Source organism: Mus caroli, chromosome 14 (genome assembly GCF_900094665.2).
Source record: "Mus caroli chromosome 14, CAROLI_EIJ_v1.1, whole genome shotgun sequence".
NCBI lineage: Eukaryota > Metazoa > Chordata > Mammalia > Rodentia > Muridae > Mus > Mus caroli.
Genome location: NC_034583.1, coordinates 111,982,576 through 112,009,334, shown reverse-complemented (window position 1 = coordinate 112,009,334; position 26,759 = coordinate 111,982,576). Strand labels below are relative to the sequence as shown.

The 26,759-nt window shown below is 42.7% G+C and overlaps 2 protein-coding genes across 10 annotated transcripts in view; one reads left to right on the top strand and one right to left on the bottom strand.

Annotated features, from left to right (window-relative positions):
• The window catches only part of Tmtc4 (transmembrane O-mannosyltransferase targeting cadherins 4), a 63,629-nt gene that overhangs the window by 31,837 nt on the left and 5,033 nt on the right, over positions 1 to 26,759 (top strand). For 4 of the 8 annotated variants that reach the window (XM_021182603.2, XM_021182604.2, XM_021182605.2 and 1 more), the window contains exons 7-16: positions 4,281 to 4,373; positions 4,811 to 4,975; positions 6,288 to 6,490; positions 7,658 to 7,829; positions 8,207 to 8,338; positions 16,713 to 16,792; positions 16,916 to 17,023; positions 17,153 to 17,294; positions 22,401 to 22,515; positions 23,997 to 24,109. In XM_021182603.2, coding sequence (XP_021038262.1) covers positions 4,281 to 4,373; positions 4,811 to 4,975; positions 6,288 to 6,490; positions 7,658 to 7,829; positions 8,207 to 8,338; positions 16,713 to 16,792; positions 16,916 to 17,023; positions 17,153 to 17,294; positions 22,401 to 22,515; positions 23,997 to 24,109 — 1,323 coding nt within the window. Of the gene's footprint in view, positions 1 to 4,280; positions 4,374 to 4,810; positions 4,976 to 6,287; positions 6,491 to 7,657; positions 7,830 to 8,206; positions 8,339 to 16,712; positions 16,793 to 16,915; positions 17,024 to 17,152; positions 17,361 to 22,400; positions 22,516 to 23,996; positions 24,110 to 26,759 lie in introns of all 8 variants that reach the window. The other 4 variants (XM_029468858.1, XM_029468857.1, XM_029468860.1 and 1 more) reach the window with 1 other exon arrangement.
• LOC110309873 overlaps positions 12,204 to 26,759 on the bottom strand; it is a 26,644-nt gene continuing 12,088 nt past the window's right edge. Inside the window, exons 2-3 of one of the 2 annotated variants that reach the window (XM_029468863.1) lie at positions 17,707 to 17,783; positions 12,204 to 12,838 (exon numbers count right to left, since the gene is read on the bottom strand). In XM_029468863.1, coding sequence (XP_029324723.1) covers positions 12,818 to 12,838; positions 17,707 to 17,783 — 98 coding nt within the window. In that variant the 3' untranslated portion in view covers positions 12,204 to 12,817. Of the gene's footprint in view, positions 12,839 to 17,706; positions 17,784 to 23,811; positions 23,944 to 26,759 lie in introns of those variants that run through there. The other variant, XR_002379758.2, reaches the window with a different exon arrangement.

Sequence of the window (26,759 nt, the reverse complement as noted above, 5' to 3'; positions counted from 1 at the left end):
GTCACAGTTAGCAGTCCCGCATACAACAAGGAACTTCGTTAGCCACCGAAAGCATGTAGGCACACACACCCTTGACTCTTCTCCTCATCCAAAAACTTGAGATACCTTGACCCAGTTAAGAATGATAGTTCAGGGCTCAATTTGCTTTTGTGTGTGGTTCCAGCAAACAAATCCTTGTGCCTGCTGGTAAAGCATTGCACCACTGTTCTGAATCCTCAGCCCCAGGATTCTTCAACCTTGTGCATTCACAGCCATTTCTGCCCAAGAGATTTTTACACAACTCAGGGTATATAATACAGGAAGATAAGATAGGCTTACAAATCAATCACTTACTGATGGTGAATCATAAATTTATTTTAAAGCAAATCTTTGGTATACCATAATTTTTATCATCTATTAAACAAAGTAAGTTTGCATGCCGTGACTTGGATACGCATATTTGCCTAACAAAATCCAATCCAACAAAACACTAGTTTGATATTGAAATGCTTTTGAATGATAGTAGGGAAAGATTAAAAGTGTTTATTTTCCCATATTTAAACCATTATGATCCTGTAAGAGCAGAGAACTTAGTATGTAAAGAAACTGTAAAACATGGTGTTCAGTAAGTGTTTTGGGCATTGTGTGGTGTGATAGTGTGCACAGTGTGCCAGGAATGCGTGTTGTATGTTTAGAACCCAGGCTTCAGTGAAGTTACACAATGGACACCAGATGAGGGCCACCACAAACACCTTGGATTCATGATATGTTTCAATTTTGAATTAATTTTTGCTTATTGTGTATTCAGAAGCTTTTATGTTGCCAGGTTTTTACAGATAATTATGCAGTCTAACATGGGGTCATGACCCACAGTTTAAGAAGCCTTGGCCTAGTTAGTCTAGTATTTAAAAAGGTATGTAAGTGTTTGGTGGCTGATTATGGGATGCAGACACTATTGCATATGCCAGCAAGATTTTGCTGAAAGGACCCTGATATAGCTGTCTCCTGTGAGGCTATGCCAGTGCCTGTCAAATACAGAAGTGGATGCTCACAGTCATCTATAGGATGGAACACAGGGCCCCCAATGGAGGAGCTAGAGAAAGTACCCAAGGAGCTGAAGGGAAGTGAAACAACAATATGAACTAACCAGTACCCCCAGAGCTCATGTCTCTAGCTGCATATGTAGCAGAAGATGGCCTAGTCGGCCATCATTGGGAAGAGAGGCCCCTTGGTCTAGCAAACTTTATATGCCCCAGTACAGGGGAATGCCAGGGCCAAGAATTGGGAGTGGGTGGCTAGAGGAACAGGGCAGGGGTGGGGAGTATAGGGAACTTTTGGGATAGCATTTGAAATGTAAATGAAGAAAATATCTAATTAAAAAAAAAAAAAGGTGTGTAGGAGCCAGTGAGATAACAGGTAAAGGTGACTGCTGCCAAGTGATGTTTGATCCTTGGGACCCACATGGTGGAAGGACAGGACTGACTAACTAGTTGACCTCTGACCTCCATACACACACCAAGTACTGCATGCTCGTCTACCCAAATAAATTTCCTAGAAGGCTCTTTCTATGCCTCATACATTTTACAGTTCTGAGAATTGAAGCCTCTGTTGTGTATATAGGACACGGATCATCTTCACTCTTTTTAAATCCTGGGGTACATTCTGTTTAGTAAAATGTAAGTGAAACCATGTTCACAGAGCCAGTTCTCCTGAAACTATTACTGGGAGTGGGAACCAGTCATTAGATGACACCTCGTGTGGATGTCAGTGAGCTTTGGGTTGAGTGTGTGATGCTGTTTGGCCTCTGCAGCTAGTGCTAAAGCAGGCAGGAGAGGGCTCCCTAAGCAGGTAGGCACACCACTTCTAGGTCTGCTCTGGATAGACACTGGGGTTGAGTCTGAGAACAGAGGAAGTTTAAAAAGCTCGCTTCCCTCCTCCTCCCAGGTAACTTTTGTTGGCCTTGTCTCTTTACAGGAAAACATTGAAACTAAGGGTATGAGACCCCCCCCACCCCAAAGGAAAGAATCGTGGTAGTTGACTAAAATTGGGAGAGAGGAGCAGTCAGAATGTGGGACTTGACACAACTCAAAGCAAAGATTACTGATTTTACTGAGTTCTGTCTGTAAGATAAAAGTCAGCAAGCAAGGATATGAAAAAGAACTACTGTGTGAAGATACTTAAGTCTTAAGCTAGAGATGGCTCAGCAATTAAAACCACTTGCTGCTCTGCAGACCAGGCTCAGTTCCCAGCACCTGTGTCTGGCACCTCCAAGGGTTCTTCCCAGGGCACCATGCGTGAGTGTGGTACATACACATTCATGTAAGCAAATGCTCATACACATAAAACAAGAAAAAAAATTAAGATACTTAAGTTTCCTGAGTTAGTTTTTTAATACTTTTGAACTAGGCATGGTGGCTCACATCTGTAATCCCTGTCCTCTGGAGACTGTGTTGGGATGATTGCATGTCTAGGGCTAGCCTGGTCTACAAAGCAAGTTCCTAATCAGCCTGGGCTACAGCATGAGTTTCTGACTTCAGTTGTTTTTGCAACCTTGTCACTGTGGGTGTTTTAATAAGTGGGCTGATTCTTGTGTATTGTAGACATTTAGCATCGTCCCCACCTGGAGCCAGCAGATGTCAATAAGAATCCCTTACTTGTCCTACAATGCCTGTGGAGGTTGCTAGGCATCCTTGTGACCAGTAGCATCCCAGAGCTTAATTCCGGGTCTCTGCCCCCTTCCCAGGTCTGCAGAGTAGGAATCCCACTTAGCCAGCTCTGCAGGTTGCTCCAGAATTTATTAACATATTAGAAGCACTGAAGATTAGGTTGAATTTAAATAAACCATGAGCATATTGATGCTGCCTGCAACTTGGATGGAGGAATGAGTACCAGTCAGTCCCCCTGGTCACATGACTGTATGACCCTCAGTGGCTGCCCCACAGCTCCAGGCAGAGAAGCAAACAGCATGAGAAGGTAGGAATGGCAGACAAGAGAGTTCCAGCCTCCTGAAAAACAGTTTACAGTTGAGCAGAGATGGTCTTCTGTGACCCATGTATGATGTGTGTCACATTAGTGAATAAAATCAGGATTCTTTGAAACGTTTAACCCGCCAGTGGCCTATGAATTGGATAATTAGTGACTCCTAGCATTTGTGGGAGAGAGTTAAGCAGGGTTGTCATCCTTGCTCTGAAAACCACAAATTACCACTGGCTTCTGATGTTTTCTGATCTTCTTTGCTACAGAACCCCATATTAAAAGAGCCCAGTCACATAGGGGCAGCTTTCACTGGATATAAACTGTGGATATTCAGACTCTTTTATGCAGACTGGGCAGGGATTCCAGTAGATGACAGTGCCTACCAAAGTGACATTGACAGAAAATCATCCACAAAGTAAAGACTAGATCCAAGGTGTAACTATACCTTGAAAAGCTGTCAAAGCGGCCTGACCATCATGGTGGCTATAGGAGCTGTTAGTGTAGGTGGGGCTATGGTTTACCTCAGGTCATTGTTGTTCACCTAACAGGAGTAGGCAGTTCTGCATAGTGTCTGAGGAGGCTTACTCATACAACATGCGCATCTTTTATGTGCTATGTCCAGAGTTACTCTATAGACAGCTGTGTCACAGCTTGCCAGTAAGGGGACATAAAGGGAAGAGAGTCTAGCTTTTAAACTAAAGCTCAAGAAGTGTCTTCACTTCTCCCCAGGTTCCATTCCCCACCCACCTGACCTGACCTGACCTGACCTAGCCTGACCTTGGAATGTCTCCATAGCACACACTTGAGGATAGAGTCCAGCTGTCTGCCCAGGGAGCACAAGACACTACTGAACAGTTAGAGTTCTGAGAGATCCAGGCATCCTTCAGAAAAAGAGATGTGTGTCTGCCCCATTCACCAGGCCTCGGTCAGCCCACCGAAGTTTACGTACAAGGCTGGGTTTGCAGGATTGATGCCTGTCTTTCTCTTGATATGCTTAATCATTGCCCAGGTAGTTGACCGCTCTGTTTCAGTTATAGACAAGGAGGTGAGGGAAACAAAGACTTGGGGAACTTTCCATGAGAACCCCAGAGCGTAGCCATCCTCAGTCTTACAGTACTCTAAATGTAGGCTATGGGATCATTACTGCCAGGTCCCACAGTGGATTGGGTTCATCAAAACATGTGGCAGTTCTTCGTAAATACCTGGGAGTTTGTCCGTTGTTTCCTTCAAATTTCTGGTCTAGGTTAAATAATGAAATTGTGGCTAATTTCTGCCCTGTCAGGGCCAGGATCCCTCTGGACTAACTGTGAGACTTTGATTCTTAGGGTTTGAATGCTGTGTTCGATATCCTGGTCATAGGCAAACTCAACATTCTGGCAGCTGTCCGGAAGGTCCTACATAAGAACAAGTCACAAGAGGTGAGCCGCATACTTTTTCTGGAGCCTAGATATGGAAAATGTCAGGGACCAGCCAATTTAAAATGCTGTTCTCCAAGTATTTCTTGCAATTTGAATTCTAAAGTAGGCAACTTTTTAGTGCACAGTGTCAATGCAGTAGCTACTCGTACTTGGGCTTGGTATATTTATTTACTTTGCAGTGCGGGGCAGTAAAACCCGGGGTCTCTTTCTAGGCAAGTGATTAACCTGTATCCACTCCTTTTTCTACTTTTTATTTTAAACCAGTCTTCAATGTTGCCCAGGCTGGACTTGAACTCTGTATAACCCCCAGGCAGACTATATGGAGAGAGTGGGGGAATGGACGGGACCCTCTTGTCTCAGCCTCCTAAATACTTAGAATACATGCTATGCTTAAGTTGAAAATCTTCGACAACAGGAACTTTGTGGTGTCCTTTCAGAATACAGGCATGTTCAAGAATGGAGGCCTCCTCTTCCGAATAGCCCTGCTTACCATTGGAGGCACCAGCATGCTTTATATACGCTGGAAAATCATGGGAACAGGCCCACCGGCATTTACTGAGGTGGACAACCCAGCGTCCTTTGCTGACAGCATGTTGGTTAGGGTAAGTATTGAGCCTGGATTTCTTTTCAATTATTTTCTTTACCCATCTATAGATTAGCAGTTCTCAACCTGTGAGTTGTGGTCCTTTCTGGGGTCAGATGACCCTTTCATAGAGGTATCTATCCTAAGACAGTTGGAAAACAGATATTAGCATTATGATGTATAACTAGCAAAGGTAATATTATGAAGTAGCAATGAAGATAATTTTAAGGTTGGGGGTGACCACAACCTGAGGAACTGTATTAAAGGGTTGTAGCGTTAGGATGGTGGCGATCCACCTTCGTCTTCTCTATCTTCATCCCCACCCATCACCACATTCACAAGTCCCTAATCAGTGGATACATCCATGTTTTGTTGTTTTTAAGGTTATTCTATAATAAAGACAACTTTTTTTACGCTGTTAGGAAGGGTGTGTGCTGGTTCTTTATATAGTTATCTCTTGATGCCCATGGGAAATTAGTTCCAAGAGTCCCCCATCCCAATTCTAAAATCCAGGGGTGCAGGAGTCTCATTGATAAGGTAAGGGTGTTTACATATATCCTGTTCACATCTCCCCTATGCTCAAAACTGTCTCCAGCTTCTACACTGCACCTAACACAGTGCCTGCTCTTTGTTCTAATGTGATTAAGGGTATCTTTCACTGCTCAGCAAGCTTAAGCTTTGTTTATTTTTTTTCTTACAAATATTTTCAATATATGGTTAAATTCTAGGTTTATTGAGTCTGTCGATTCAGGCCCACATAGAGGGCCAACATAATTCCTTTCATGAAAAGCAGGAAAAGAGACCCCTTCTATTATGATGCCCATCTGACCCCATCTTTGTTGCTGCAGGAGGACCTAGCATGGCTGAATTAAGACAAATGTGGTAGCGCAATGCTATTGTAAGAGTGTTTTTCTAAGGATCAGGATCTCAAGCCACAGATTCTTAGCTGTGCACTCTACAGAGAGAGTCAAGAGGATGCTCAGAGCTGAGCTCCATTTTTAAAGAATTAGGTGCACTGGGCCCTACATTGACCATGTCAGAGGCGTTAAGTAATACTATGTAAATGAGCCATATCCTGGCCAGAAATATAACCAACACCTGCATTGCCTGGACCACTGGCTTGGCTGTATTTTTAATGTATTAAAATCTGGATACATTTAATAAATTACAGATTACAACCCTATGCTCAGAATACAAATGGGCAGTATTTTATTTTTACACAACTGCTTCCTGGAACAGAAGCTTATGAATGCCTCGGAAGTGAAGTTAGGATATGTGTGTTCTTTCAAGTTCACCATCAAGTAAGTGTTTGTTTTTCTTTTGACTGACAGGCCATAAACTATAATTACTACTATTCATTGAATGCCTGGCTGCTGCTGTGTCCCTGGTGGCTGTGTTTTGATTGGTCAATGGGCTGCATCCCCCTCATTAAGTCAGTTGGTGACTGGAGGGTAATTGCTCTAGCGGCACTTTGGCTCTGCCTAATTGGCCTAATATTCCAAGCCCTGTGCTCTGAGGATAGCTGCAAGAGAAGGTAAGAGGCAGCATGGAATTTTAACTTCTGTGCAGCAGAAGCATTTTGCTAAAATCAGCGCCTATCACTTCTTAACAACTCTGTGTATAGGACATCTAAGGATATTTATTCTGAATTTATGGCAGCAACAAGGTAGGAATCTGTGGCTTCAGCTGGTTGGGAGGGAAGTTGGAGAGGCAGTAGGCATTACTACCATGGGCCACTCCCACCCTCCTAAGTAGCACTTAGAGGCCTCGCTGTAGGAGGTAAAATGTAATTTATGGTCAGAACAGGGAGTATAATTGACAAATGTTGGGCCCATTATTTCACAGTTCTCCTTCAAAGAAGCCCTTGCGAAGTCCTCTCTATTGTCCTGCACAAAATATGTTGTTGCCCTCAAAAGATACTACACTTTTTCAATAGATTAAAAAAATCTTTTGCAAAGGGTTATTGAGAAAATAATTGGAGAAGACAAACATATTCTATGAAAATGAAAACTGCTTAAGACAGTTTTCACAAAACCTGAGTGCACATGATGTTAACTAAGTAATTTCTCAAAATGAATGAGTGTTTTCTGCTTACCTGTGTGCTTAAATTAGTTGATGATTCTAAAGAGCGACAAACTTCAGTTTTAATCAGGTCATTTATACTTGTGAAATGGAATGTAAAACAAAATATTGTGAGGCATAGGGTCTGAGAAGGAACCACCAAATGTGACCTCACTGCTTCGTTTACACCATCCCATCATCAGAGCCTTAGAGATGTGGATGTTATACATGTTTCACTGCAAAGTGTGTTTGTGCTTGACCGCAGTAACAAAAGATAGTTTCTTTTAAATTTACAAACCTTAATCTATTTCAGTATGGTCTTTCTAGACCAGTCAGGGAAGGGTCCATTAAAAACTACATGGCATTATTTGGGAAGAGTATTCACTAATCAAGGAATAGATTAGATCTAATCTTTTGACTTTATTGATGCAAACATGATTTGGATGATTTTCCTATGTGCTGGCTGCTAAGTACTTTGCTCTGTGCTGCCAGCCAACTCCCCTCTACTGATGACTTTATCCTATCTTTTCTAAGTTGATAGCAAGAAACAAAGAGCAGTCTTTATTGTTATGTCAAGTAAGGTGCTTTTCGTGGAAAATCTAAAAAGAGCCGAATTTGTAAATACCTTTTCATCTTCCAGAATCCTTACTCTGGGTTTGGGATTTCTTGTGATCCCCTTTCTTCCTGCAAGCAACTTGTTTTTCCGAGTGGGCTTTGTGGTCGCAGAACGTGTCCTCTACCTTCCCAGCGCTGGATACTGCGTGCTGCTAACCTTTGGATTTGGAGCTCTGAGCAGACACACTAAGAAAAAGGTAGCATAGGGCTGGGGCAGTGATTCAGTGGGTAAAAGAGCTTGCTGTGCGAGTGAAGGCTGAGTTCAAACCATAGCACTGATGTAAACTGCCTGGCATGGCTTTGCATGCCTATAACCCCCAAGCTTGAGGGCTCCAAGCTAGGGAGATCCTGGAAACTCATTGTCCTGCCAGCTTTGCGTTCTAAGGCCTAGAGTGAGAATAGAGGACATGTGACATCCTCCTGTGGCCTCTACATGGACACAGGTGTGTTTACATCTGTGCACCCATGTGCGTGCACCACACATATGTACATACCAAAAAGAAAAACCCAGAATGCTGCCTCAGAGAACCATAAGCACCACATGTTACTAATGACCTCTGCCAACTCTATTCAGAAACCTGTTGCCGCCATCATCCTGGGCATCCTTCTCATCAATGCACTGAGATGTGTGATTCGCAGTGGCGAGTGGCGGAGCGAAGAGCAGCTCTTTCGAAGCGCCCTGTCTGTGTGTCCCCTCAATGCTAAGGTACCTTGCCCACCAGATTTACTCTCCAGAGCACTTCATTGGAGAACATTTTTAATCTTCCAGTAGATAAGAACATACACCATGGATCAGTAACTGGGGGTGGGGTTGGGGATTATTGGGTATTTTTTTCCAGTGAGTTAGTTAAGATTCATTACACTTAGCTAAAAGAAGTTATTAAATTAATTATTAACAGATTTATTTAAACTTGCCATCCTCAAGTTGCTAGTATCACCTCAGTTTGAAGACACTGGGAGTCAGGGGGTTGTTTCATCTCCAGGCTGGGGCTGGGTATAGATTCCGTCCTAATCTTTTAAAGCAGACCTTTCAGAATCTATGCTCTGTTGATAGGAGGAACTGGTCTCATTCAGGCTATAATGTGAAGGTTGCAATACCTGTGAATAGGCTTGGGAATTTAAAGTTGACTGCTGCACAGAAGTGTATGTGCATAGCACCCTGAGGTCTGTGCTTGGTGATGCCTCTTGCAGGTTGATAAGCATGGGGGTATGTGCTGTAAAATTGGCAGTGTTTTGTTGGAGAGATCTACCAGGGATTTATCTCACTTGTATTTTCGGTTAAGTCTAAGCTTTCCACTTACCCAACTAGTCAAACTCTCAGTGTTCTTTTTTTGTGAGAAATAATGCCTGCCTGGTAGGTTTCTTGACCATAGCATATTGGGAAGCACATAGGTGCTTGGGAAATGCTAACTTTTTAGATTTTGTCTTTATTTGGCTTTACCAAACAGTAAGAGGAGAATTCCATTTGCTGAGGTTGGGCCAAGACGTTAGTTAGGGTAGAAGTCTTCTGTTAGCGTACAGATTACTGTGTCATCCTGACCCCTGTCTTACTTAGCACATTTGATTGGGATTGCATAGTTTGTGTGAACGTGATCCTTCTGGGTACCAAGAGCTTTCTGAAGTTCTCAGTTCTACATTCTATCTTTAAGGAAAGTAACAATTTCAGACAGAGTTATATAAATAAAACTAATGAGCATGTCACATCTTACTGCGACCCTAAAGTGAAGACAAGTCTATAAGAGCTGTGACTCCATGCCTGTCCTATGTTTGTATGTTTGTTCTTTTTTGGTCAAAACATTTCATTCCTGTTTTAGTTAAGATGTCTTAGGAACTTTTTTTTTTTAGGTGCTTCTCAGCCATTCAGTATTCTTCAGTTGAGAATTCTTTGTTTAGCTCTGTACCCCAATTTTTAATAGGGCTATTTGGTTCTCTGGAGTCTAACTTCTTGAGTTCTTTGTATATATTGGATATTAGCCCTCTATCAGATGTAGGGTTGGTAAAGATCTTCTCCCAATTTGTTGGTTGCTGTTTTGTCCTATTGTCAGTGTCCTTTGCCCTACAGAAGCTTTGTAATTTATTAAGTCCCATTTGTCAGTTCTTGATCTTAGAGCATAAGTTCTTGGTGTACTGTTCAGGAAGTTTTTCCCTGTGCCCATGTGCTCGAGGCTCTTCCCCACTTTCTTTTCAATTAGTTTCAGTGTATCTGGTTGTATGTGGAGGTCCTTGATCTACTTGGACTTGGGCTTTGTACAAGGAGATCAGAATGGATCGATTTGCATTCTTCTCCATGCTAAATGCCAGTTGAACCAGTACCATTTGTTGAAAATGCTGTCTTTTTTCCACGGGATAATTTAAGCTCCTTTGTCAAAGATCAAGTGATTGTAGGTGTGTGGGTTCATTTTTGGGCCTTCAATTCTATCCCATTGATCTACTTGCCCATCACTGTACTAATATCATGCAGGTTTTTATCACTATTGCTCTGTAGTACAGCTTGAGGTCTGGGATGATGATTCCCCTGGAGTTCTTTTATTGTTGAGAATAGTTTTTGCTGTCCTAGATTTTTTGTTATTCCAGATGAATTTGAAAATTGCTCTTTCTAACTCTCTGAAGAATTGAGTTGGAATTTTGATGGGGATTGCATTGAATCTATAGATTGCTTTTGGCAAGATAGCCATTTTGACTATGTTAATCCTGCCAATCCATGAGCATGGGAAATCTTTCCATCTTCTGAGGTCTTCTTCAGTTTCCTTCTTCAGAGACTTGAAGTTCTTGTCATACAAATCTTTCACTTGTTTGGTTAGAGTCACAACAAGATACTTTATATTGTTTGTGCCTATTGCGAAGGGTGTTGTTTCCCTAATTTCTTTCTCAGCCTATTTATCCTTTGAGTATAGGAAGGCTACTGATTTGTTTGAGTTAATTTTATATCCCATCCTGAATGAGCTAACCCAATGACAAAAGAACACACATGATATGTACTCACTGATAAGTGGATATTAGCCCAGAAGCTCAGAATACCCAAGATACAATTAGCAAGATACAATTAGCAAAATGCATGAAACTCAAGAACAAGGAAGACCAAAGTGTGGATACTTGGATCCTTCTTAGAAAGGGGAACAAAATACCCATGGAAGGAGTTACAGAGACAAAATTCAGAGCAGAGACTGAAGGAATAACCATCCAGAGACTGCCCCACCTGGTGATCCATTCCATATACAGTCACCAAACCCAGACACTATTGTGGATGCCAACAAGTGCTTGCTGACAGGAGCCTGATATAGCTGTCTCCTGAGAGGCTCTGCCAGTGCCTGACAAATATAGGACTGAGCACAAGGTCCCCAATGGAGGAGCTAGAAAAAGGACCAAAGGAGCAGAAGGAGCTTGTGGCCCCATAGGAGGAACAACAATATGAACCAACCAGTACCCCTAGAGCTCCCAGGGACTAAACCACCAACCAAAGTGTATACATGGAGGGACCCATGGCTCTAGCTGCATATGTAGCAGAGGATGACATTGTTGGACATCAGTGGGAGGAGAAGCCCTTGGTCCTGAGAAGGCTTGATGCCCCAGTGTAGGGGAATGCCAGGACAGGGAAGTGGGAGTGGGTGGGTTGGTGAACAAGGGAAAAGGGGATGGGATAGGGGGTTTTTGGAGGGTAAACCAGGAAAGGGGATAACATTTGAAATGTAAATAAAGAAAATATCTATTTTTTTTTAAAGATGTCTTAGGAAAAGTGATTTACTTCAAGCTTTTATCTTGGTTTTGTTGATCAATCACAACTATCTTTTGTAAATTAACTGTAGTAGTAGTGTAATTTTGTAGATAAAATCTCCTTTACATTTACTTTCCTGCCTGGACAGGACTAATTGCTAGTTCTGTTTATATAGTTCCTCACCATGGGGAACTCCAGTCTCTACACAGGGTGTCATAATTAAACCTATTATCCTTCTGCTAAGGACTTAGATAAAGGACATTGCTTTCTTTATTTTTACCAGATGGGAGAAACTGAGGCATAGAAAGGGGAAGCTGGTGGTACTATTTAGGTTAGTAATTTGGGTGGCTTTTCAGAGATCCAACATGGTGTTTTGTGGTGCCTAGATGACCATAGGAACATGGAGTATATTTGTTGTCTTAGCCTGAAAATCTTCTCAGCATGTGAATTCAGCCCTACTAGATTGGAAACTGAGGGTACACACATGGGCATCACTCAGTCATAAGCATGAATGTTTTTCTTTTTAACTTGGGGTACACATAAAGACCTCAAGTATCATGATAATCATTCTTTCTCCAGAGCTTTTCTCAATTAGGCCATTTAATGTAAGCATGATAGAATTTCTGTTTGTCTTAAATGGTTCTCTATGCACTGAAGTGTCTAATTGTCTTTTTCTTCTTTTCAAAAAGCTGTGTTTATCGCAGTTTCTCCCTTTGGAAACTTTTGTGTCCTTTTGATTCCTCTGCATGGGATTTGTTTTCTGTTCTGGCCTCTACTCAGTAGTCTCTGAATATTACAGTTGGCACCTAGCTATTGTTCAGACCCAGATATATAAACTGAGCCTCACTTTTTTTTTTTAAAGATTGAGGTATCAGGGTAGGTAGTCCTTGGCCTGCATTGATATTACCCACAGTGCCTTGAATGTGATAAGTGCCTAATATTAGTTATTGAATTGGGCCAAATGGAAATTGTGTTAATAAAGCCTACTGTATGAGAGATTCCAAGTACTGAATTTATTGGGACTTATTTTAGTTTTTAAGGTTTAGACATATGTTGTATTTAATGTCAACCCCATGATACAGTGCTAAGTTAACAAAGAAAGGATCATGTAGCACTCGAAGGTATTCCCTTAAAGATGAACATGAATCTTTATGTGTTTATACATTTTAGCTTTAGCAATCTGCAACCTCAGCAGAATATTTGGGACTTTTAATGGTATTAGAAGTGCCTCTCATTGTGGGCACTTCTGCTTGTTTCCTACATGTTTGTCACTTGGTGGCAGTGGCTATTTTAATATGGCTTCATTGTCTTAGCAAATGATATGCAAAGGCTGGAGGAAAAGTTGGGTACCTGGGCTCTTTCTGTCTTACATGGAACAAAAATCCCCCATTTTCTAACTGCTACTAAAAGTAGCCTGTTGGTCAGGTTTGTTTTCTGAATTATTCAGCCCAAATCTAGACAGCTCTTTTCTTTTCACAGAATTCTCTGTCCAATCTAGAGAGAGAGAGAGAATGTCTTCTTAATTTTGGAATGCCTTCTAAGCCCGAATCATATTTCTAACTAATTCCATTTAAATAGCTGCTGCCCGGCGGCTTTTCACAGTGACCTGTCCTCTCCCCTGGGATTCTGGCCTGGCATCCTGAGTGTCTGGCAGAACCTTGGCCATGCTGCAGAGGGCAGCTGAACTCTTTTTAGTTTACAAAGAGAGCAAAATTACCCCCAAACAAAGGAAAACAGCAGGAGCCTATGGGCTGAAGAGACTGGAGTCCATACTTATATCTAGGTAGAAGCTGTATTTGTGCTCTGGGGACCCAGAGAACATCCTTCTCGATAGCACCCTCTAACTTTTCTTCTTTTGTTGTGTGGAATAGGATGATCTTCACAAATGCCGTGGGCTGCTCTGGCAGTAGTGTTTACCAAGCCACTTCCAAGCTGTGGAAGAATGAAAATACCTATAAATGGATAGGTATTCTGGTTCAGGAAGAGTTTCTAGGTTTCTGTATCACTGTCCATGCATGTATGTGCGCGCACGTGTGTGTGTGTGTGTGTGTGTGTGTGTGTGTGTGTGTGTTATATGGTGTTTCTAAGTTTCTGTCAAACTGTGTGTGCATGCATGCATGTGTGAGTGTGTGTGCATGTATGGTATGTGTGTGTTTCTAAGCTTCTATTCTGTCACAACATGTGTGTGTATGCGCGCGCGCGTGCATGCATGCACGCGCGCACACACACACACACACTCTCTCTCAATGACTTATCTTCTCACTGTGTCATTGTTTAGTCATTCCTGTCTACAGTCTTCATTTCTGTCTGATTCTAGTCAGATTGGTCCACTTTGTGACCTCACTTCCTTATTGCCACTTTAAAGGCCCAGTCTTCACAGTCACACTAAAAGGCCATGGGCTTTGCTCTATAAATAGTCTGTCCAAGATGCATAATAGAAGTCAGTGGTTCAAAGACAGCTTTGAGTAGAAAAGCAGGCAGTGTGGTGAGGCATCTCTAGATGGCCTAGAGAAGTCAAGCCTATCTTCACTAGCTCCCGGAAAGCAGGTGTACTGTGGTGAGAAGGAATGGGCTTAGAAACCCTGAGGTTCAGACTCAGATTCTCAGTTTCCAACAAGATGTCGAATACCAAAGCAGTGTATCAGCTCAGAGCCACTGTGATGAGAAGATCATGGGAAGAACCATATCAAGTCATGGTGGCCTTTAGCATTTGCCTTGCGTCTTCCTCTCCAAACAAAGATCTGTGGTATCCCTTTCCGGGATTACTACCGGCCTTAGGGTTTATGCCTCCTGATTCTGGGAAGAGCTTTTGATCATCAATACAGACCTCTGATGGCCTTCCTCAGGGCCATGTCGTCCTGCTTTTCTGATCTTAGTCTAGGTCCCTGCTGCTGCTGCCTCCTCCTCTTTCTTCCTTCTTTCTCTTCCTTCTTTCTTCTTCCTCTTCCTTCCTCCTCCTTTTTCTTCCTCCTTCTCTTTCTCCTCCCACTTCTGTTGTTCCTCCTCTTTCTCCCCCTTCTTCTATTTTAATGGTTGAGATAAGGTCTCAAGTAGCCCTGACTGGTTTTGAACTTTCTATGTAGCCAAAGATGGCCTTAATCTGATTCTTCTGTCTCTACTTGCCAAGTCTAGGACTGCAGGCATGTACACTGGGGTTCAGACTCAGATTCTAGTCTCACCTGATGCCCATGTGTAACTGAGAGCTCTGCACCAGCCTCCCAGGCATCCTCACTCTAAGATGGTTAAAAATTTCTCATTGATTTGCAACCGTGAGTCCTGTTTCTTTCATTGTCTTTGCAAATGGTTTATCTACTCATATATTCTCTTTCGTTCTTAATAAACATAAAACTCCCATCATGTAAGTTAACCTTTTTAAGACCAACAAGATGAATCAGTATGTAAAGGCATTTCTTGCCAGGACTCAACTGAGGTTTGATGAAGACATGAGAATTTAGCTTTATAAGGAGGGAGAATTGACCTGGCACATTCTTGTAGTAAACCAGCAGTGACCTTCTCTAAAGGATATGCCAGGACACACAATACACCCCAGGACATGCCAGGACATACAACACACCCCACCGTCTTGTCAGTTGATGCCTTACTCTGTAATCTGAGTTTTCAGCAGAGACAGCCTCCTCTAACCCCTGACCCCAGACTTCACAACCTCTTTCCTAAACTGTGAGTAAAATATATTTCTAAACTAAAACATTAACAGTCTGATGGAGGCTGGAGAGATGGCTCAGCAACTAAGAGCACTGACTACTATTCCAGAGGATCAATTCCCAGCACCCACCCACATGGTAGCTCACAGCTGTCTATAACTCCAGTTCCAGGAGATCTAACACCCTCATATAGACATATATGCAAGCAAAACACCAAAATACATTTTTAAAAAGAGCAGCCTGTGGTATTCTGTCATACGAAAAGAAGACAGAGTAAGATGGCTTACATCAGGTTAGAGAAGAGACATGGAGACAAGGAAGTTAGTTGGGTGATGTGTGAAGACATCAGTAAGAGTTGTCTGGTCACCAAAATACACCTAGAAGACATACCAGGCTGGAAGAGTCTACCTCAAGCTAGGCCTTTAGAACTGAGACAGGCAGTGCTGTATGAAGCCCAGGTTTGAAGGGCCTTGTCATGATAGCTCAAGGGCACAAGTATGGAGTAATTTGACCTTGTTGCTTTCAAGCTGTGCCTTCACCGGCCTGCTGTTGCCTGGCTAGTCATAGTGGCCAACCTGAGTTCCTGCCCTCAAGCATCCTAGGACCTTGAGTCTCTTGCCCAACACCAGCTTCCTCCCATCCCTGAACTCTGCCTGGGCTGCCTCCTCTTCCCAGGGCAAACCTCTCTTAGTAGCTACTTCAGATCCCAGCCAGAAAATCAATCCCACAAAGCTTTTTCTTAGGCTCTGAAACCTGAACATAACCTTTCCTGCACAGCCCTTGAAACCTATGCAGCGACACAGGTTTAGCCATTAGCCGAGGCACTGTGAGGTACAACTCTGGGCTTTTGCTGCCGTGATATCCCCAGCTGGTGGCCAAGTGCCTTATCTAGTCCTCATAAGTTGCTGCCTGGAAGATGAGGGGTCATAGATGTTAGCCTCTAGTTTAGGCTGCCTTGAGAGAACAGTGTGGACTGGGGTTTAAACAGCAAATATTTGCTTCTCAACATTCTAGAGGCAAGGAAATCCACAGTGAAGGCACCTGTGCATAGCGGTGCTCAGGAAGGACCTTCTTCCAGTTCAGGGACAGCCATCTTTCAGAGAAACCTCTGCATAACAAATGAAGTAAGGGGCCTATCTTTGTGACCTATTCGCCTTCTAAAGTCCTTACCTTTAACTCCGTAGGTTAGGAGTTGGGATGCCATTGCATGAGTTTGGGGAGCGAGACGAAAACATCCCACTTCTTACTCAGGAAGCAGAATGCATGCAGTGGTAACCAGAGGACTATGCTGGACCAGCAAGGACTGGATTTAGGGAAAGTAACAGTTAACTTCTGTCTCGGGTCTGTAGGTGACTGACTGGTGATCTCAGCTCTGAGGTGCCTGGGAGAAGAGAGCAAGAAGCTCTCCAGAACAGTTTAATGAGTTTCTGGCTTTGTGTGGGGTGATGTAGTCATCTTCTTTCCTGTCATATTTACAGCTATTTGCTTATGACCTCCCCCCCTGACTTGTAGGTCATTCTCACAACTTCTTACATAGCCCTGCAACTCTTCCACCCTTCCCCAGTAGGGCTTTTTTATTCTGGTCAGTGATGTATTTATATTTTAATCCCTTCCCCTTCTGTCTTCAGTTAGAAGATGCAATAGATGCCCAGCTTTGAACAAAGAAGTCTATGTGCTGATGGCCAAATTGTCACCTGTGTTTTCAGGTTCACTACAACATTGGCAAAAACCTGGCTGATCAAGGCAACCAAACAGCGGCCATCAAATATTACCGGGAAGCAGTCAGGTACACAGTTGTACGCATGGACCTTCCCTTTCTGAAATGCCTGTCGGTCTTGACTGATTTCTAAGTGTTAGCTGAAAACAACCGAACAGTGACAGACTGTGTGACTTTTCTCTCCATTTCCAGACTAAATCCCAAGTACGTTCATGCCATGAATAACCTTGGGAATATCTTAAAAGAAAGGAATGAGCTACAGGAAGCTGAAGAGCTGCTGTCGTTGGCTGTCCAAATACAGTAAGCATTTTTTTTTTCTTTTCTTAACATTCTGCCAAGAACAAAGAGTGAAATCTCTGGGTTTGGGCAATCATCTAATCCCCTCGTTTTCTTGTTTATCTTTTGTTTAAAAAAAAAATGTTTTTCTAGGCCAGACTTTGCAGCCGCATGGATGAATTTGGGCATAGTTCAGAACAGCCTGAAACGGTTTGAGGAGGCAGAGCAGAGCTACCGGACAGCGATTAAACACAGGCGGAAATACCCAGACTGCTACTACAACCTCGGGCGGCTGGTAAGGGCAGGCAGCCCCAGTTTCCCATCACAATACCCAGACTGCTACTACAACCTCGGGCGGCTGGTAAGGGCAGGCAGCCCCAGTTTCCCATCACCTAAAACAGAATGACCTTCTTAAACCCATCCAGCACTGTCCACATTATAAAAGTCCTCTATATGTGTTTATCTCATTTGAAAATAGTATTTGATTTCCTTGTATACACTGCTGAAGTTCTAATTAATGAGCCATACAAACTGAATGAGTCTAATTTATGAAAATCACAAAGGCAATAGATGAAATGAAGTTCTGTACATCCCTTCTGCCCTGGAAAACATGCATCAAGAATCTGTTTCTTGATAAACATTGATTTTTGTTGTTATTGTTGTTTTTAAAACATGAATTCAATAGAAACTAATATTTAAAAACAAACCTGTAACTTATTTTCTGAGCTTCCTTGTTCTCTTTCCCCAAGGGAACAGATCTCTTGCTTTGCAAGGGGACATCCTCCTGAAAAGGACGGTGTCAGGAATTAGTGTTTATCTAAAAGGGCCTTGCAGTTACTTAATGGGCATAGAAACTAAGGTGCTTGAATTGCTCTGTATTTCTGGTTCTTGACAAAATATTTAAGGTAATCTGATTGCTCTTAATTTTCATGGCAAAGAAAATAATGTGGCTCAAACAGCATAATTCTTTAAACAGGACTCATTACATTGACTAGGTGAAATCGGTAAGGGAAATACTTTGGATCTGTCTGAGCCAAAGCGGATTGTACATACAGAGATGGAACATCTAAAAGGAGTGTATAGCTTCACAAGTAGGTAGCATGTACAGGTAAAAAAAAAAAAAAAAAAAATCTTGCTTATCCTCATTTGAAATACCCAAAGCATCTTTGCTTTGTGCATTCTTTGTGTAAACAAAACTAGTAGTTCCTCACATCAGTTATTCATCCAAATAATCATCTCATCTCCTATTTGATAATTCAGATGTTCCACAAAAAAATAATAAATATCCCCCAGCATGGCCCTGCCTCTGGTAATCATCCCTGTCTAGACTTTGACGACCCAGTCAAAGCAGAAGGGAAACCAAGAAAACATTGGGTGTTTGGATATTTTAATAGAAAGAATAGGCTTCCATTTTTACCATGACATGAATAACTTTGGCCTTTACCATGTTTGTTTCTGGAATGATGAGCCAAGATTTTGTTGACTGCACAAGTAGAATGAACAGAGGAAAAAAACCAAAATGGCCAGGCGCATGGCTGCAAAGAGAAAGACTGACTTTCTAATGCTGGACAAGTCACTTTAAGTGGACAGACATTGCTTGTATTATAAATTTTAGAATGAAGTAGTTTTCATTTAAAAAACAAAAACCTTGTTTTAGTTGTGATATATGTATGATAAGTATGATAGGACAACACCATCTCTAGGAATCTACTCCAGTGTCAAAAAGAGGTGTCACCTCCTGCAGGGCACAGTAGAGCAGAGACATCAACACCACTGATCCCAGGGAGCAGAGATTTGAATAAAGGACAGAAGCCTGAGATACCCTTGTCTCAATCAGCTGTCTCCAGGTTTACATTCAAAAATGGATACTTTAGCTGGGCAGTGGTGCGCACGCCTTCAATCCCAGCACTTGGGAGGCAGAGGCAGGCGGATTTCTGAGTTTGAGGCCAGCCTGGTCTTTAGAGTGAGTTCCAGGACAGCCAGGGCTACCCAGAGAAACCCTGTCTCAGAAAAAAAAAAAAAAAAAAAAGAAGAAGAAGGAAAGAAAGGAAAAAAAAGTATATTTTATGATCTGTTTCGTACTTCTGTGCTGAAGCAGGTTTCTCCTAGAAACCAGAAGAAGCTCTTCTAAGGGTAAGCTGGGGTTGGGGGGGGGGGTCATTTGAAAACCCCATGACAGTGTGAGTAGGGACCAAAACTTCAGTCACATACAAAGCAGGGCGAATCCTCAAAATTAACAAAGGGAGGATGTGCTGGCTGGAGGGAGTAGATGTATTAACCTGAATCTATGCATGGAGGTGGAGTGACTGTTTGATGAGCCAGTTAAACTAGCAGTTAAATGACATTAGGCTGGTCCCTGTGAAGTCTTTGGTGTTTCCCCTTTTCTAGAGGTAGCTCCTTTCAGGTCACTGCCTGCCAAGCAAGTGCGCCCACCTGCAGCTTCAATTAAAGCTCAATTCTACAGTCATTGCTCCCTCACTACTCACTGCCTCTCACTGCTGTTGCTTGGGATTTGGAAAACAGAATATATGCTAAATGAACCCTATAGGAGTAGCTTCGAAAGCAAAGAACGCAGAACATAAAATATAAGCATGGATGGTGAGCTCCAGTCTTGGGCTGCATGATGCTTTCTTTGACTGTGACCATCATTCACAGTCCCAAAATGATGGAGACAGTGGTGTTGTTTACCCGTTGTGCTACCCAGATGTAGCGTTACCACAGGGCCCATTGGGTACTGTTGTTGCTCTCTGTTGTAGTTTAATTACCCAGCTTTTGCCCTTGACAACTTAAAAGCATCAAGGCTTAATCTCTGCACCTCAACCAGCCCATTTATATACCCATAAATAAAAGGAACTTAATAGCTTCAAGGTGTCTGTTTTAGAAGTTGCATTTTTATATTGGGAGATTAATATTTGCTTTGATTTATGGACTCTGGTAAGAAGAGGATATAATGCTCTTCTTATTCCTCTATATTATAATTCCTCGATAATGACAGAGGAAATGGGAAGAGTTGGATTATTAGGGACGTGGTGCTGGCCCTTGAGGGTGTCAGTGACCTGGAGGAGTGCTGGGGATTGTTGGCTGTGGTGTTAGTGACCTGGAGGAGTGCTGGGGACTGTTGGCTGTGCTGACAGTGACCTGGAGGAGTGCTGGGGAGTGTTGGCTGTGAAGAAGCTGGTCATTATCCAGTCGTGATGGGCTTTAGAAAAGCAAAAGCTGGCTAAGTATTTTAAATAGGGAAGGCTTAGCACAAGGAATTGGTCAGACAGTTGTGGAAATAACAAAAATGTAAATATAGGTTTGGGGGAAGCATGTGGATGGACAGAGAACTAACAAAAGACGTGGCTACCTTTTAGAGGAAGATGACTGCTTCCAGCCTCAGGACAGTAGAAAATGGGCTGGAGCCATTTTGAGACAACCAGTAGGAGAATGAGAGGTGCAGGAGAAGCATGGTCCTCTGCCCTGTCCTTCTGAGGCTGGGAGAAAGAGTCAGAGGGTAAAGGACCCATGATGGACTGGTAGGTTAATAACACCTCTACTCCCTGCTGAGTATTAAATTACCATCACTGTGGTTCTCTGCTTCCTTAAAGTGTGTGTAAAGGAAGAGTAGCCATGGAGACAAAATGAAAACTTGTTATCTGGTTCACCTTCAACAAAACAACAGTCAGAGTAATAGTGGGAACAAGTAGGAAACATCTGGAGGACTTGTGTTGTATAATGAATATACAGTGTCATCACTGACTCCATCCAAGTGACTGTGACCTGGAATACATGCTGGAGTGAACTGACTTAGACATCTGGTGCAGGGACCAAGTTTAATGTTTGGTATATGTAAACAGCTGTATTTATTTGAATTTTTACACTATTTCCTAATGGTTTCCTAAAGGGGAAAACATTGCAACCTGACAGTCTAAGCCTCGTGAGAAATTTGAGAAACTCTCTTTAACAAAAAAGATGTTTGTAAATGTTTGCATAATTCATTTGACCTCATGTCACCTACTTGTTGAATGGGACATAGAACAAGTTAAAATTTTTCTGTTGTCCAGTGGAAAATGTGCTTAATAAGCAGTCGGAAATTATAAGCTAAAGCTGCCATAGATTCCTGTCATAGGGACTTCATGCAGAGTTTAGGGATGGAGTATATTCAGATGAAATGTACCTTTGACCTGAGTTTAAGAGGGTCGGATCACCTGCTAAAGAATCCATCACAAGGTAGGGAAATTAAAGCATTTCCTGTACAAGCATGAGGACCCGAGTTCAGGTCCCCAGAACGCCATGTGGATACCAGGTGGGCATGATGACCATTGAGTTGGGGTTCCCAGAGAAAGCTAGCTAGTGGGAGTAGCCATTTTAGTGAGTTCTGGGGTTGATTGAGAGACCACGCCTCAGTGAAGAAAGTGAAAAGGCCATGGAAGATGATTCCTAGCATCCTTGGACCACCACATGCAGGTGCTCACATTGTGCACATATATCCATATACATGCAAAAAACATAAACACAAGCACACAAACATACCACACACACACACACAAATGGAAAAAGAAAAGAATCCATCACTTTGTCCCTCTGACTTTTGATGACTGTGCAGATTAGAGCTATCTGTTTTATATTGTTATGGATGTTAAATGAAATTTCCTGTCCAGAGAAAGCAAAGATGATGTTCTTCTTCCCACACAAGCCAAGCTGATCCAGACTGCTGAGGGATCTTATGTGACTAGATGGGTCTCCAAAAAAGTTTGCAAAAATATATCTGAATGGCTCATATTTGTATTTTGAGTTTAGATATTCATAAGAGGTTTCTAAAACATTCTTCGCAAGCAAATAGGCATATGGAGTGCATGTGTGCTCTTGCTTCCCTCCCACCCCAATCACTTCTGTGTGGGTAGCTGAGCCTATGTGTGTGCATGTGGAGGTCAAAGATCAACCTTGGGTACCTTCCTCTGTGGCTGTCCTTATGTTTTGAGGCAGGGTCTCACCATTTCAGACCTTGCCATTTCAACTAGGCTCACTGGCCAGTGAGCCTCCTGGGGTGCACCTGGAATAGAATCATCAGTGTTTCTCAGTAGCTTAAAGTGTGATGTCATATTTGTGGTCAGTACATAAAAGGTAATAATGTTCCTTAACGCAAGACCCAGGTCACCTAACACTACCTCTAGATCTCTAGATGTTTGGCCGAGCAAGTCACTCATTTCCCTCTTGTTTGGTTCCTTCTGTAAAGCTCGGATTGTGATGGCCTCTACTCATTGAGGTTGTGCATTTAAGTACACAGGTTGATAGGAAGTAAGGTAGTAGTTATTGTTTGTTCTGAGGGATTTTGTGTGTCTGTGTGATAATGTCATAGAAAGGGAACAAGGAGGAAGAGTTGGAATATTGACTCTTGGGGGGGGGGCTTTATTTTCAGTATGCAGATCTAAATCGCCACGTGGATGCATTGAACGCTTGGAGAAATGCCACCGTACTGAAGCCGGAGCACAGCCTGGCGTGGAACAACATGATCATACTTCTGGATAACACAGGTGCAGAGGAGAAGGAGATGATGAGAAGGTGTTCCACTATCCATCGTTCTGTGGGCTAACCAAGGCATGCAGACCAGTGTCATTCCCACAGGCTAGTCAGGGCGTGTTGCTGACCAATGTTAGTCCTAGAGTTTAAAAGATAAATAAGCTGGGTGTGGTGGTATGCAGCTTTGGTCCCAGCATTTGGCAGGGAGAGGCAGGCAAATCTCTGTGTTTGAGGCCCTCAGGATGACACAGAGAGACTCCAGGAAAAGAAAGAAGGGAGTGGGGAAGGAAGGGAGGGAGAAAGAATGAAAATAAATCTGGGTTAATTGATGTTAACAAAAATAACTTTTTCTAGAGACTGGGGAGATGGCTCAATCGGTAAAATGCTCACATTGCAGGCATGAGGCCACAAGTCACACCCTCCTCACCCACATAAAAGCCCAGGCACGGTGGTAGATACCATACAACCCCAACACTGGGAAATAGAGACAGGAGATCCCCTTACTAGCCAGCTAGATTAACCTAATTAATGAGCTCCAAGGTCAGTGAAAACCCTGTCCCTGACTTAAAAAAATCAATTGGATAACAATTGAAGAAGACATCTGATCCTGACTTCTAGCCGCAAGAGCACATGCAGTACCCTAGCACACATAATGATGCTAATGTCTTTCTAGAAAACGAAGTTTCCTCTAACCTACCTGAACATAATGTGATGAAAAGCATAATGTAATGAAAATTAGTGTTGAGTCATGGAGGAGTGGGTGTGATCAGGTCTCATTTATTCTGAGGCCCATCATTGAGCCACACTACCCTCCAGCATGCTGGAGACAGCGAGGTACACATAGGATCTGCTTTCAGGTCTATTCTGAGAGGAATGGATTCTTAGTTAAAATACAATGCTGATGATTAGATCTGATTTCTCAGCCCATAGTAGACCAGGTTCAACTGGTTTGGGGTGGGGTGGTGGGCCTTGTTACCCTTGTTGTGCTATCTTACGATACTGGAGATCAGTCCCAGGGCCTTGGATGTGGTAGGCAAGTTTTCTACCAAGTAGCCCTCTGCTGCCTTCTTTATAAAAACCCAACCATCCCTTTAAAAGCCTTGGTGGTACTTTGATAGAATCGAAAACTAGTAAACCATCTAAACTGTGTAGACAGGAGGTAGATGGCTTGTTTTCCAAAACATACAGAACATGTACTTGGCTGTAAGAATATTCAGAAGTTAGTGTTGCTTTGCCGTGCTTTATGTCCCACTTTGGATATAATTGGTATCTGGGAGAGAATTTAAACATGGTCTAAGATGTCTGTTAGTAGTGTACTGAGATGCCATCCCATGTCTCTTCCACCCACTAGGTTGTGGGCATGTCTCGTGTCTTCTCGTGTTCTCCTTGGGTCTTCTCAAGTAGTATTTTCAATACTGTGTATCATGCATTCAAGTCTTGCTCTAGAGAGAAGAAGACACAAGCACAGTATTGATTAGTTCATTTCTCCTCCCAGGTAACTTAGCCCAGGCTGAAGCTGTTGGAAGAGAGGCCCTGCAATTAATACCTAATGATCACTCCCTTATGTTCTCATTGGCAAACGTGCTGGGGAAATCCCAGAAATACAAGGTGGGTAAGCAGCAGGCTTTGATGTCCTGCAGTCAGTCGAGCAGCTGACAGGAGCCACGGTGTTTATGCCCAGTTCAGTGAAGGGTTAGGCCAGAGCAGGAGCACCAGGGAAGCTCTTGGTCAGATTCCTCTCCTGGTTACCTAACAGCTAGACCCAGTGTCCTTTCTCATGAGAAACCAGCTTGTTCCTTGTGGTGAGGGGTGAGAAGCCCAGGAAAAGTAACTAGGATGAGCTGCCAGTGCTGGGCTCCTGTGCTACATGGCTGGTGTCAAGATGACTTAGCACAGTGCCACCCTCCCAGGGCACTCTCCTCCTTTGCATGCAGTCTGACCTTGCACTTACAGCAGGGCAGGAGTACTAGGTTTGTCTGTGGGTTCTATCTTTTGCATTTTATAAACCTTAGTTTCTCCTCTGAATCACATGTCATCATCAAGGCCCTAGAGGCTTTTGACCAGTGAAAATCATAAGATCTTAACTCTGGCACTAAGATGTAGCTCAGTGATCGAAGGCTTGCCTAGAATGTATGGCACCTCCATACTCTTGCACAGACATGCACATGCAAACACACATGCACACTTCTTCCACTGAGGTTTTCAGAAGTAGTAAGTTGTTGTCTGGGCCTCACTCCCTATAGGTTCATGGGGCCAGTCACCCAACACTCTATTCTCTATATTCTCATTAATGCAGATTCCTCCCCAGGAGAATCAGCCCAGAGGTGGGCAAATCAGGGGTATTTATTTTTAAATGACATCCTGGGCACTTCACACAGACATATTTTGGGAACACTTGGAGAAGCAGTCCCACAGCCTTTGGATGAAGAAATATTTCAGGATTGTGGTCTGATAGATGAGTTATTACTCAAAATATTATTTTTATTAATATTGTATATGAATATTTTATTCTGAATAACTTTATTTCAGAGTTATAATACCTATGTTTAATTTTGAACACTCTGGGGCCGTGGATGCAATTCAAGGATAAACAGTAGCAATTAATTATTATTCTCCTTTAAAGAACCCTACTACCACATTAATCAATACCTCTCTCATACCATTTCTTTATATTCATTAGATATCATTATTGGTTTAACTTTCTATAAACTATTTTATGCATTTCTATCATTTCTGAATATTGGTGAATTTAGGTTTTACTACACATTTTTAATTCTAGCTTTTGTCCTTAAAAAAAATGGCTTTTTGAGATGTTTCATTTTATTTTTTTATACCTCTACATGGGGGAAGGGTGGGTTAGCAAGAATGAATCAGGAGACTCAGTCCTCCATTGACCCGGCTACCTACAGCAAGTCTTCAAGATGCTGATTCTGTGATCATTGTATTGATTTTTCTATCATCTTGCAGTCTATAAAGTGCAATTTCTATTATGGGAATTGAGCCCAGGGTTCATTTGGCTTCCTGTTCACATTGTCCCCCCCCCCCACCACCCCATAAGTAGAAAATACTCCATGTAACAGAATGGTACAATAGGTTGCACATCTGTACACATTTTCATCCTAATGGGCAAGGCCAGAGTGCTGAGCCTATGATAAGGAAACAAGATGAAATCTGAAATAAGGAGCTCATTTTGAGCTCTTAGGCAACTAGCAGCAGGGAGCATGATGGGACTTTTCCAGCCAGGGGTTCAGCCAGCCTAGTCCAGCCATGGAGCCAGCATCTCATACTTTATTTTTTTTAAGTTAAGGGTTTAGATTGTAAACATTTGTATAGCTTTTCTGTCACAATAGGAGGAGAATATCTTTTGTTCTTAACCTGCAAGGTGCCCTGTCCAGCCTGTTGACTACATGTTGACAGAGCCCTGGACAGATCAGTAGGGAGATAGGGAAATGGTGGAAATAGAGTCTCACAGGATTAGTAGGCTTCTCTTCTAGCCCAGGGATTGGGAGTGGTGTGTGTGTGTCTGTGTGTGTGTGTGTGTCTGTGTGTGTGTCTGTCTGTCTGTCTGGGGCGAGAGGCTGATGTAAGGTATCTTCCTCAGTCACTGGCTATCTTACTTTTTGAATCTGAGCTGGATCTGGAGCTGAGTGACTTCAGCCAATTTGACTATCAGGAGAAATCCAGTGATGCTCCTGCCTCTGCCTCTCCAACGCGACACCGTTGTTTACGTGGGTGCTGGGATACAGATTCAGGGCCTCATGCTTGCAGTTGTGAAATGACCAAATGAATTTCTCATCAGTATCAGGATGCAGGCTTCAGCAGCCTGCTAGTAGCTTGAGTGTACAGAAAATGTGTCTACTATATTGAGTGTCCCTAGTGCTCAGTTAAGAGCTCTAGAACCTAACAGCAGTCACTCACTGGTCCATTATTCAGTTTGTCCTTGTATAAAGTGAAGATAGCAGTCTGCCTGGCTTCTGGCAGTATGATAGGAGAACATGCATGAGGGTGGAATTTGCATCTACTGAATGGTAAATACATGCATACAAAATGATGTTAGCTTAATGATCATTAAATGAACCTCTGTTGAACACTTTTTTTTTAATTTATTTTTTAATTAGGTATTTTCCTCGTTTACATTTTCAATGCTATCCCAAAAGTCCCCCATACCCACCCCCCCAATCCCCTACCCACCCACTCCCCCTTTTTGGCCCTGGGGTTCCCCTGTACTGGGGCATATAAAGTTTGCAAGTCCAATGGG